At 40.3% G+C, this 13,697-nt stretch overlaps 1 protein-coding gene across 1 annotated transcript in view; it reads left to right on the top strand.

Annotated features, from left to right (window-relative positions):
* slc49a4 (solute carrier family 49 member 4) overlaps positions 1-6,176 on the top strand; it is a 55,133-nt gene extending 48,957 nt beyond the window's left edge. Inside the window, exon 9 of the mRNA XM_042426682.1 lies at positions 4,405-6,176. Within this exon, the coding sequence (XP_042282616.1) occupies positions 4,405-4,520 (116 nt within the window). The 3' untranslated portion in view covers positions 4,521-6,176. The remainder of the gene's footprint in view (positions 1-4,404) is intronic.
* Positions 6,177-13,697: the final 7,521 nt, after the last annotated feature.

Genomic DNA, 13,697 nt, shown 5'->3' with positions numbered 1-13,697 from the left:
TAGAGCTCAGTCACTCCTGAGAGAATAAAGGCCTTTTTCATTTGCTGTTTTCTTTGGTTTGTTTTTTTTTGGAAGAGTTTTAAATTATGAGTGAGGAGCAATATTGACAGAATAAATGAACAGCAGCACATGGAATCTGTGTACACACACATGAAGTAAACACACATACACATATTGGCAGTCATTTTGAAGAATGTGGCTATTATAGGTGTGCTACCAACCTGACGATCCACAGTAAATATTTCCACATGCATCGTAATGATGAAGTGGTCATTTCATGATGGATGATCTTGTTCTTTACGGGGAGCTAGTCCATGTATCTTCAGGTGTGACCTCAGTCTTCTCAAACAAATGCCGCAGCCATAAAGGAGACACTGAACCGCATTAATTACAACACTGCACTGACCTCAATTAAGACTGATTAAGGCCATAAGAGGCCTGTCAGCCCACGTGTCTGTCTGTCTATCTGCAGCGGCAATCTGCTGACGGTGGCAGCTGCAGTAATAGGCTGTTAATATGATGAACTGTCCGGTGTTCACACTGATGTCCTCTGAATATGTTCATACTGTTAAAGAGACCCAGCTATAGTTTATGGCACCACTGATCATTTGGATTGTGGTTTGTGGCTGATGTCCAATAGGTTCAGTTTTCAGTTCAGCTTTGGAAAATGGTTCCTACAATTTTGAATAGATTTAAAGAGAAAATGTAGACAAAGTGTCAAAAATTCAACAGCTTGAAAACATGTGTTCAAATGTCTTGCTCTGTAAATGGTTTCCTGTACATACTGAATTGGTCATGTATTTCAGTCAAGAGATTAAGTCAAAATTCAAAAGTTTTTTGAATTTCAAATAAATAAATAATGTCCACATACTGTATAATACATGGCATTTACAACTATGTCTTAGTGTTCTATGCAGGGTTTCTCAGTGTCTCTCCACCCTCATTTCCTGTCAGCTCTCTACTTTAACTTAGTAATAAAGGCATAAAGGCCCCAAAATCTTGTCCAGGTCTAACGATGAAGACGCTCTGAACACAACACAAAGTTCAGCTCTATGCATTTTCTTTGGGTCGTAAGTGAATTTCTTTGCAGACGACACAGGACTGATCAACAGTGCAAAGAAGGGAGGAAAGTTGAAACATTTTAACTTTATGCCAATGAGCGCCAAATTCCACCTGTCAACAAAAAGGTGATGCAGTGGTATGACTGGAGGTTTAGTCTTCACTTGCCGTGGATAACAATCTGTGGAGGAAGAGATAATTATTATAGTTTCCATGATCATCTTTTCTATGTCCTGTGCCTCCAAGATTACAGATACAAACAAAACCAAAGTGCTACTACTGTAGCTTGCTGGCTTATACCCACAGAGGTGGGAAGTGGCAGAGGCAATTTGTTCACATCCAGTGTGGGTCGTCATGGTAACGATGATGTGCAGCAACAGACACTATCCCAACAGCTGGACTAAACAAGTTTGCAAGTTTTAGTCACAGATTTATAATTAAACACACTTTCCTTTTAGATTGCATGAAATTTACAAAGCTGTTGTACACAAGTCGGATTCTAGATTAATTGTCAAAATTTGGTCTTTTGGTGGTTGCCATAGCATCACCATCAGGACCACTGTACAAATAGGGAAGAGGAGGAAAAGGAAGGACTAAAGAGAGATGAAGAAAGAACAGCATAACCTAAAAAATATTCACATCATCACAGCCGTCTTCTTCAGCTACTTAATTATCAGCTATTTTAAAAACTTTACAAATTGTTATAATAATACATATAAAAGCCTACCCATCAAATTAATTAAAACAAGTAAAAACAAAAAAAATCAAATTTTCAAGTGTTTTTGAGTGTTTCACAGCCACTGAGCCCAGTCACCTGTAGTGCTCAGCCTGGAGTAAATATATATATATATATATATCATGAGTCTGTGGTTCCTCACTGTTATAGGAAAGTTTACCAGCCTGTGACACAGTGCAAGCCAGATAAATCTGTCCTTCAACAGCGCTCATTAAAATCTTATAAACAACTTTAAAGCAAACCTGTGATCTGAGGAGCCTCCAGAATCAGAGCTAAGTGACTTCTCTCTCCTCTCCTTCCTTTTATCTCATCTGCTCTAATCTTCTCTCTTCTCCTCTCACTTCTCTCTTCCTCCTTTGTTCCCCTTCCCATTAGCTTACCCATTCAGCCAAACTTTTAGCGTATCACCCCCAAACTTTGCTCCAGGCATGTCCTTTGAGATCAGAGGGGCTGCGACTGAGCTCCTTGTCCATTTTTACCACATCACCTGATTGAATTACTCCAATTACCAAGCTCTGCATTAGCATTCATTTAAGGCTTGGAGGCCCAAACACACACACACACACAAAGACACACACACACAGAAGCAGACTTTGTGTTTCCAACTTTAAATGGACGACTCTCTGTCGGGCGTACACGTGCGAAAGTAAGACAGAGTTAGACGAGGAGACGGCAGGTCAGATAAACACAACTCCATTAACCCGCCTCCACGCCGGGTCTCCTGCTGTCCGGCTCACACACTCCTGATTAATGAGGCTGCTTCAGGAGTCTCGACACCTCGCCGCAAACACCCTCACCCCCCCCCCCCCTCTCTCTCAAACCCCTTCTCCACCTCCCCTTTTGCCACGATTTATCCTTTGCTTTCATCTTCACACCTCTAACCCCGCATTCTTTCTCCTCATAAAAGTGGGTGAGCGATTAAACACCCAAAACTCATAATTTACCATAAAGAGGCCGCGCCATGCAGTCCAAGCACCGGTGTCTTCTTGCATTGATCAGTCGCTCTCTTTAGGCCAGGGCAGCTGATTGACGATGTTATGAAAAGCCAGTCGATTGGAATGGAAGCGGAGGCGGCCTGAGTTGAGACATTGTACTGGCGGGTGCCCTCAGGTCTCCATGTCGTGTTACGACCTGATTTCTCTGTTTAGTCTGGCTTATTATCAGGACCCAAGCAGCTGCCTGCTGCCACCACATCCTCCGGCCTGACTGAGAAGTGTAGATTCTGCTTAATGTCTTTGTCAGGACAAACACTTGTGCGTGTGGTTGAGACAGCCGGCTTCGCTGGGAGAGCTACTTAATGCATTTGGAAGAAGGGATTTATTGATTTGGTTTTTGCTCAGACTTGATTCTCGTGTCGGGGTGTGGCTGCATGCTCATCTGTGGTGAATCTGAGCGCGTGCGTCACAGAGGCTGAACAAGAAGAAGAGCTTATTTGTCTGTGTGCTGATGAGTTAAGATGCCGATGGTTCAGTGCCACTGCGGACTCTCCATCTGCCCTCCAGATTCAGCATTATTGCAGACAGCCAGAGCACCTCTCCTGTGGTTAATGGAGCTCGAACAGAGCTGTGAAAATAGAACACCTCATTCTGCACCATGTTTAGGTTCAAGTGTAGGTCAATGATAATGGGGAACACTGCCAATATCATTGAATTATTCAGAATCATTATGAAAGACAGCTTTCATGAGAAGGATGTTCTTATGGTATGTCTGGAATTCCTATTGATTAGCCATAACACTCATACATTATTCAGTGGCACTAACTCCCAGTAGGTTAATGGATGTATGTAGATGAATCATTTTTCATTGTGATGGACCATGTGGTCATATATTGTGGTCTGTACCTTGCTACAGAGACAGGTTAGGAACTCAGTCATCATTTCCTGTTCAGATACTCTCTCAGTAACATCTTTTTTTCCTAGGTGACAGTTAATTTGATCTGCTGTATGTATTTTGTGTTTTGTCCTTTTAAACACTACAGTGTAAAAGAAACTGAATGTTGCATATGTTTTGGGTTTTTTTTTTTTTTTACATGGCCAAAAGTGTGTGGATACTGATGTTGGGCAATAATGTCTGGTTCATGGTTGGCATTCCACTTCATCCCGAAGATGTTGGATGGGGTTGAGGTCAGGGCTCTGTGCAGGCCGGTCAAGTTCTTCTACACCAAACCGGGAAAACCATTTCTTTATGGGGCTGGCTTCATGCACAGGAACATTGTCCCAAAACCACTGCAACAAAGTTGGAAGAACATGATTGTCTTAAATATCATTGTGTGTTGCGACAGTAAAATTTCACTTCATTTGAACTAAAGGGCCTTGACCAAACCAGAAAAACCAAACCACAACAAAAACTACACAGTAGACAGGGGTGTCTACATACTATTGGCAATATAGTCTATATTCATTTTATATGGAAGGCAAGAGGAAAAGATGAAAAAATAAGGTGGAAAAAAGAAAAACAAAGGCAAACAAATATACAGTTAATTAAAAAAGTCTGAAAGTCACCCTACCTGCCCTCCCAAGGTATCATGTTCTGGATCTGAGCTGAAGCACACAACTTAAAATCTAACCCAAACATGTCTTTCTTTTTCTCTCTCTCTCTTCTTCACACAGAGCTGTCATGGCTGAACTGGTGTCTAACCGGCTCCTGTCTCTTCAGCCTCGTCCTCATCCTCTTCTTCAGGGAGTCCTACGACCGCCTCTACCTGGACGTCTTTGTCTCCGTGTGACGCCCCCCCCCCCCCCCACGGGTCAAAAACAACGTTAACAATAAAGGACTGAATAATTATTCTTGCACAAAGTCGAGGAGAAAAGGGAGATAATGTGGAAAGCCCACACTCTTTTAAGATGTAAGATTTTAGGATGTAAATGTGGTGACGGTGGTGATGCATTGCTGTTGTATGGCTGCCGAGAAGAAGCAAGAAGCGTCAATGTTTACTCTTTATACTGACTCGAGGCCATATGACTAACACATCATTACCTGTTTTTATATGTCAGTCTATGTTTGTATGTAAAAAAAACTTTTGTGAACGGTTAGTTTTTTTTTAACCAAACGCAGCATGACCGACTGTTAATTGTTGTTGTTTACAGATAATGTAATATTTAAAGATGTTCTCAGTGTCGCCCCCGTGTGGCTGCTCGGTTCACCTCCCCGACTGTCTCTAAAATGACTGGACACTGTCCTGAAGCTGGATAACGAGCTGACTCCAGATCAGCATTGAGTGTCGGCCACTAACAAGGAAGTAAAGCATTATAATGGGACAGGTTTGTCAGCCAATCAGCAGGCCTGGCTGTGCTGAGTCGGGGCTCATCAGTGGAAACTACATTTTATTACCCTCTCAAGATGAATATTATGCAAGAACAGAAATTACCAACCACACTGATGATTGGATGTCAGCCAGAGACGTGGGCTGGGATTGGATGAGCCTGCGCTTTTTTTTTTCACCAATGAACTGTTCATGTGGAAAAGTTCCCTGAACTGTTATACATTCACATTTCAGAAGTTCATCAGCCTATTTATGATTCATAATGTCAATTTCCAAGAGATTTGTTGTTTGTGTGTTTGTTTTTTAAATCTAATAATGTTAATTTGTTTTTACTGTTTTTAATATTTTAGTTGTCCTCAGTAGTCTGATAGTATTTATTGGAACTGTCTCAACACTAACACAAATGACACCCAGTTTCACTAAAACAGGATGTTTGGTGACGACTGCAAACCACAGCCAAGGCACACTGAGGGAGATTATTTTATTATATAGACATGAGGATTACGTCGTGTTGTAATTGCCAAGCTGCTCCCACTGCAAAGCACCAGCAGGTGTCTCTGCGCCAACTGAAAGTCTACTGACAAAAACCTTAAGGGAAAAAGAGGGAAGTAGCTATTTTTTTTGGATTCCTTAACTGATAAAACCTGAGCTGTAACAGCACTCAGATCTGGAAGGACATAACCACAAAGAAACACATCAAGGCAAATGAAAAACATCTGTCATTTACATTCTCTAACTTGTCCATGATTTCTCTATGTCTCTTTGTATTGCACAGCAGATATATGAATTGTTTTAATGTGTTTTCCTCTGGGCTTCGAGGAGGCTCTGTAATGTTTTTCCTGGTGCTTGTATTTTTTTTACTCTCCTTGTACAGAAAAGGTTTGTCTTTTACCTTTTGACGTGTTGCCTTAATTGCTCAGTGCGGTGCGTTCAGCCTCCCTCTCTTCCACACTGTGACTAGCTTGTATATATTGTTAAAGGTCACGTTCTTCACAGCACATACTCTGTGGTTTCCTGGGCTTTGGGTTATAAATGTCCTTGTTCTGTGGAAAGGAAAAAGAACAAATGTGACTGTCAGATATTTCCAGCACCTTATTAAAATGAACATTTTAAGAATAACAGTGCTGTTGTTCTTTTGTCGTTGACAGGCTAATAAGGTTTTCGAAAACGTACCTCTCGATGACTTTTTGCTGTTGGACGTTATCGATCTGTGATGTCCATCGATGCCGGAGTTAAATTTGTATTTGTGTTGTGCTCACTTCTCCTCAACCTGCCTTGTTCTCTTTTACATTAGTGGTCTCGTACATTTCCATCACTGCCTTTCAGTGATCTTTTCATAAAGAAAAGGCATGGAAATGTTGCTCCTTGCAGTGCAGTTCCTAAGTATTTAGACACCTTTTTGGCTCTGCACTCCAGTACATAGGATTTGAGATGAAACAGTGGCATTGAAGTACTGACTCTCAGCTTTAATTTGAGGGTGGTAACATCCACATCTGATGAACTGTGTAGAAATTGTAGCCCTTTTGTTTTTTGATTTATTTATTTATTTTCCCAACACAGTCCCTTAAGGGTAAAATAAGCCTTGTGTCCTCCACTTTTCACCCAGTATGGATGTAGACATCTCGTACACTCATAAAAGTCCTTTTACCTTGTGATTGCCGTTTCGTTTCTCATCCAGTGTGCTTGAGTAGAGAGGCGCCACAAGAGAACATGTCACTGTCCAAATACATACAGGCTGCACTCTAGTTAACTAGTTTGCTTCCATTGTCACAGCCGGGCCCAAAATTCAGCCTTTCTTATGGTCCATTATTTGCTTTCTGTGGAGGCTACAGTCTGTGAAGAAATTGGTATCCATGCCCCGCTTAGATGGAACCCTGTCACAACAACTGTTGAAGTGCAGAAAGAGACTCTAGCTGTTATTGTGTTATTAATGACTTAGCTGAAACATTTTCTGCTGTTCTCAGCTGCAGGACATCAGGTCTAATGTAAAATATAGTACGACATAACAGGCCCCTGTTTAGTGGTTTGGTGTGTGAGGCTGGAGTTGTTAAAAAGGGCATCCCAGTGATTTACTGGAGTATTGCACTTCCATAAAGTCACAAGCAACAGACTGGTATATCTTGAATTACAGTCCCTGCTATGGGTTGCGCTCTAAAAACAGTAGATGCTACATTTCCCATTAAAAAATGAGAAATCTCTAAGCTGAAACATCCCTCATGATGTCGGAAATGGAGTTCTGCTTTAAAGCTACATCGAGCAATTTACTTGACATCACAAATATAAAATATTTCCTCATGTTTAGTGTGATGTAAATGAAAATTCTTGTTTTTTTTTACATAACTTGTCATTGTCCTGTTCACAAACATTATAAACAAACATTTAACAACACCAGAAAACGTTAATAACTTAGATTTAGTGTCTGCGTCATAAAAGAGCTGTCAGTCGATATGTGATTGACTGCAGGGTCTTTTATGTACATTTGGATCACAGAGTGTGCCTTTAAGGAGCGAATAACATCATGCTCTGCTGGGGCCTGAACTCATTTGGTGAGTTATTTTGGCAGCACAGGAACATTCTCGCACATCATCCCAAAGCAGGATAAGAAGAAGGTCTCAGAGGACACCTGTATTCTAGGAAATCTCATTTCCTACTTCCTCCTACTTCTTTCTTTCGTTCTTCGGATACAAGTCAGAGTGAACATATATGACCTCACTGTTTTTAAACCATCCATTAAGTCATGTGCATGTACTGTTCCCCCCCTCCCCTCGGTGGCCCAGCTGGGGATGAGCTCATGCTCTGTTGCTGGCGTGAACGACGGTCTCTAGGGCGAGTCTGCATGCAACACACTGTTGAAGTCGTCAGTCTGGTTCCAATTAGCATCAGTGGCTGTGTGTGTGAATGAAAAGATGCTTAGATTAATTTCACTTCCTCTGTAATATTATAGATTCTGTTGATGATCCTCTGAGCTGTTGCCATTCAGTCTGGTAGGAGCACAAGACTTTCGTCGGGATTCAAAAAAAAAATAACTGCAAGAGATTAATTTTGCCCAACATAAAATCAGATTAGATGGTTTTAGGTCGGGTGTGCCTCAGATTATTGCATGATATTTATAAACCAAGCCTGCAGGAATATAAAATTAATCCACTGTTGGTTTATGGTGATCTGTTGGGTTTTAGAGGAGCTGTCATATGCAGTCATCCCAAATCCTGCAGAGGAGAGGAAAGTGTTTTGTTTTGGCTTTTCGGTTTATTGACAATCAGTTTATTGACAGTTTCACCCCTTACCTCCTCTCTTCCAGTCACTGTCCCCCATGTTCTCTTTGCACTGTGATAAAGCCAAACTTTGAGAAATATAATGCATAAAATAACACAATATTCTCCCACATAAATAAACAAACATAAACCTGCCAAACAAGTAAACACAGTTATCAACTGATACATTTTATCATGGGTGTGTTTGTTTATTTGCTGTGTTGGAAATGTCGTCCAAGAAATGGTCCCAAGGAAAGGTTGTCAAGTTGCTTCAAGTGGTCGTAAGCCAAACACTCGACACAGCCAAACACACTTTTGTCTTGAAATGAAACTTCATAATGAATATGGAATGGTCGCGGTGACCTAACAGCCATTGTTGTGGTGTTATTTTAGATTTCTCCTGGAGGATTTAAATTCAAAAACAAAACAATAAAAAAAGATCTCATAAATCAACATTGTCATTCTGTAAGAATATCCGTATACACAGCCTTTATTGTTGATTTATTCCACACAAAACTGTGAGCTGCAGAAACAGAAAACACATTCAAATATGATCCACGAGTACTTTTGAAGGATAAACCAATCAGATCTTCAGCTGAACCAGAGCAAATCTTCACTTGTCGAAGTTTTAAATTCATGTCAGAGACAGCGAGAAGCTGCAGGAGCCACTAACGCACAGTAGAAAATCTGATTAAATCCAGTTTTATCTGATGTGGAAATTACTACAAAAAGAGGAGCCGTTTTACTCACACAGAAGGATGTTATTAAGGAGAAAATGCTTTTCTTTTTACAATGAGGCCTCAATGTAAGCAAATACTCCCAAATTCCCCGACAAGTGCGGGACAGAAGGGGTGGCTGTGTTTTTTTTTATCACAGAGAAATAAGGTAATGATGCATACATTTCCCACAGTTCACAGACACAACGCTAAATGTGTATTAACAGCTTTTCAGCAGGAGTTCAACTCCAACGTCTCCTCATTGCTCATTGTCAGAGCAGGACGTGGTATTGCAGCTCTCTGGGGTCTCTGGGGAGCGGACGGAGCCACACAAAGTGAAACAATAGTTTTCTTTTACCCACAAGCAATTTGGGTATTGTGGCTTTTGCTGCTGTTCCTGTCAAAGGCTATGAAAGCAGCTGGCTGGCTGGCTGTAGAAAACTGAATGTTGCTGTCACTGTGTGTGACATTTTTATACCCCGTCTATTGTTTTCTTGGTTTAGATGCTGCTTCTTACATTTCCCTGCTGTTTTTCCATTGTGGCTCTGCTTGTTTTTCTTCCTCCTGTGACTAAAACTCACTTTGTGTCTCTTTCCTTTGCATTGCACCTCAATGTCTCCTTGGGCCTCCCCGGGCACCACAAGTCCCTTAATTGACTTCTCCAGGATTATGAAAAATGAGCCGCGCTTTCAAATGGCTCATTTAGCAGAACTGCTATCACAGTGCCTGTTACTTTATCTTCAACATATTAAAAAGGGCTAGGTGCTCTTGATTAGGAGAGATGGGCTGCAAAAGCCCAAGCTACCGGCATTTGACAGCTGGCTGCTAATTTGCCAATTCATCACAGGTGAATTTGAGGTATTTTGCCTCTCCTGTGGGAAAACACAAAATATATTAAGTTATAAATGCTTCACCAGTATTTATAAAAAAAACACAAGACACACTAATGTAAAGGAAGACACACACACACACACACACACACACGCCTGCATACTGAGTTACTGCTAACACTAACAGAGCGTTTTGGTCACAGTTTCATGGGCTGTAACAGTTATTATGTGACAGCCATATGTCTTGAGCAACATATCGAACCCTTACATGCTCATTAATTTCAAGTTGTTCTGCATGAAAGCATCAGCTAAGTTTATGCACACAATAAACATACAAGCAACAAGCACTCCCTCCCATACATGACAACAGGTGTGCAGGCTCATTATAGCATATATACTCCAACACAGTTTAACCACTGCCACAACTTAGTGTACAAGGTAACCATAGCAACTGTAAACCAGTAAGATACCATGTATACTACTAAGTATACTATGTGTTAGAGTTTAGCATATATGTTGTGTTTTATATACATTTTTTTCCTCAATAGATGACAATAAGCTTGTAGGAATAGTTTTGGTAATTTGCATGTCAATAAATATCCAGGCAATGTTAAAACTGGGCTAAATATGGTTGAGCAGTAAAAGTTTCTGGATGGCGTATAAGTTTCTGTGAATGTTTTGATATTTCTTTCTGCCGTTATTGATCTATTCTCTATCCATTCAGAAACCACATTCAAGCCTACAGAGCTATTTGATATTCAAAAGATTTCAGGGGGAGTGTGACTTTAAGTAAAATGTGATTTTAAAGGTCAATGAAACATTTTAGAAGGTCAAATATGAGCTGGCCTGAGTGAAGCAGATAAGCCATGAAACTGTCACTGATGAAGTACCTTCGTATTATTCCTAAAAACTAGAAGTGTCAAACTTCCTGAGATGTTCTGTGGAGAGAGAAAAAAAACGTGTCTACCTGCAAAGCCAGGTTCTGCTTGGCTGAGGCGCCTCAGCTCTAATGCAGGAGGACATGGCCCTGACGGAAGCAGCATGTCCTCTGAGCAAGAGCAATTATGATAACCATGCAAGCGGAAAGGCTGTAGCCAGAAGAACAGCAAGACAGGCTTTGATCCAGCAGGCTGCCTATTTAAATCACAGCTCAGCTCCTCTACAGACGCCATCCTCAGCTAATGTAGATGGGCTTTTAAAAAGAAGTCTGAACCGTCTGAGGACTCCTGTGGGCTCCTCTGCTATGATATACAGCTGTTTCATCCTTTAAAACAGCATTTGTTTCACCTGTCCTTCCTCCTCATCAAAGGTGAGTGAGGGTGCTTTTGTTTTAGGGCAGACTGGTGAGGGATGTTTCCTTTCATGGCCATTTAGACAGTGTTCCTCAGTAGCATAGCCTGTGGAGGCACATTGAAGCACCATGAAGGCTCAGAGGGAACAGTAGGCTCAATTAACTTTCTATCAGAACAGAATCCAAGTCTTTGTTAAACTCTTTGAGCTCTGGATCCTAACTGTTCTGACACTGCTAGACAAGCTAACAAAAAAGTTTTTAACAGAAAAGGACTGAAAAAAGAGAATCACATCTGTTTGACCCGAGTCTCTCGACACCAAAGTGTCACTGAGGGGAGGACTCGATGAACTGTGACATATTGTCTTCTCAGATGAGCTTAAAAACAGAGATATCCATCCCCACCCTGAATGTCAAACTACAGACACTTAGCAAAAGCTGTTTCCATGTTATTTCACATATGTTCTGCATGTATTTTTTTTTTTTTTAAAAAGAGCAGTGATCTACAATGTAAAACTTGAAAATATGAGGAAAGTTTTGCTGTGTTGTGCTGGGCAGCTCTTGGTTCATCATCATTTATTGGTTTTACACTGCATTAAAGGAGCTGTGCCTCTTGAGCATAAAACACTCCCTGCAGGTTTTTACTTTATTTTACTTTTATTTTATAGTCATCAAATCCCATAAAAAAGAATTGGATTGATCATACTAACATATTGTCCGTGTAGCCAGAGAAGTTAATATCTCTCTGTGCCATAGAGCTAAAAGTTTGTCTAAAAACTTTTAAAAACAAATCAATGAGCCACACTGCACTGTATGACATGTTCCTTCATTACAAAAACAATGAGCACAGTAGTTTGAGTCAGTCGCAAGTACACCAAATGTCTGTTCTGCATCTCAAAATAGTCCCCCAGAAATTCACTATTTATTTACACGTGTTTGAGTAACGTTTTCCAAAAACTACAGTGCCCGGTTGTTTTAGGAAATTACTGAGTCTTTAAAAAAATTGAAGTGTTTGTGACTTGTTTTTAAAGATTTATGTCTTCAGTAGAAACAAATGGGCTCTGGGCAAATGCTAACATTTGCAAAGTAGCCTAGCAATAAACACAAAGTACAGTTGACGCTGATGGGAATGTCATTAGTTTTGCAGGCATTTGAATAAACCAAAGTAATGAACAAACTGAAATTTGGACCTGATGTTGACACTAGATGAAAAGTCAGCAGATTACCAAAGTTATCACAATCCACCCTGAGCAGCACATGAATGTTTCTGTTTGTACCAAAAAATGGCAATCCATCCAATAGTTAATAGGCTTCATCCTCCATGGACACGATCAGGATAGTAAAATATGGATCTTACGTCTGTGTTTACGAATCTCTTCTCGCGTGACGTCTTTCCAGCCACTCATGAGCATGGCCGTCATTCTCCTGTGAGAGTTTGCACAATAGCAAACTGCTACATCTAGTTAGAGTAGCGTATTTGAAGATTGCACAATCATAGGCTATGAGAAACTTGAGCTGATAAGGTAAGCATGTTATTTAATTTCCTTGTAGATGCTGAACAGGCTACAATTTGTGTTGTTTACTTTACTATTACAGCCTTTAGTTTATTGAACAGCTATGCTTTTGTTTTCAGTGTTGGGACATTTTTATTTTGAGTGAGTCCTGAACGACTGCCCCCTTCCATGCACTGTAGAACTACATCAATAATTTTTTTAAAGCAAAGTGGCTAGATTTGGAGGCAGTGTCAAAAAGTCATTTGTCTCTGTTTTCTGAAATTACACATTTATGCCTATTTGCTCTCTTTTTTATGACTTGCATACAATAATTTTCATCAAAATACAATAATTTTAAGCCTTTTGTATGATTCTTGAAAATTTCCCATCTGGCAACACTGGTCATTTCCTTTGGTGCCAACACTGAATGAAACACATTTGGTTGCATATGGCATTGTTCTAAGCACAGTGCTTTTAGAGATGTAAAGGATAGGGTGACACATATACAATGCCTAAACCTAATGCTGACATTTACCTTTGTGAAGGTTATAATGTTCTGTTTTTTTACTGTCATTGTCAGAGCATTAATTCCATTTCTGAGGACATAAGTTCAGGTGTTGCTGAACTACATTATTTTTTAAGTCGCTTCCATTTATATCCCCCTGTTAAGAGCAAAGTAGGTGAATAGTGTGCATATCCAATCCCAGGTGGATACAGGTACAGGAAAATAACAGCATACAAAGAAAAAGGAGAGGTTGTTTACACACTAAAATTTAATAATAAATAATACTCAATAATACTTCCGGCGCCGTCTCAGGTGGCAGCCCGTTGCAAGCTCTTCGACCTATTTGTATTGTTTGTCTATTTATTTTAGTTTTAAGCATCTTTTTTTTTAGCATTTTTCTTCTTTTAGTCTCATAAAGAATGTACCCTACACAATTTTTTGATTGTGCAGAGTACATTTTGAGGAATACCACTGACGTATTCCGGGTGAATTGAGGAGAGGGGAAACAAGCCATATCTCCCTTCCAGCATTACAGGAAGAATGAAATTGCTGGTGAG

The sequence above is a fragment of the Thunnus maccoyii genome, chromosome 11 (assembly GCF_910596095.1).
Source record: "Thunnus maccoyii chromosome 11, fThuMac1.1, whole genome shotgun sequence".
NCBI lineage: Eukaryota > Metazoa > Chordata > Actinopteri > Scombriformes > Scombridae > Thunnus > Thunnus maccoyii.
The sequence above is the reverse complement of the archived record's forward strand: the minus strand, read 5'-3'. Positions and strand labels throughout refer to the sequence as shown.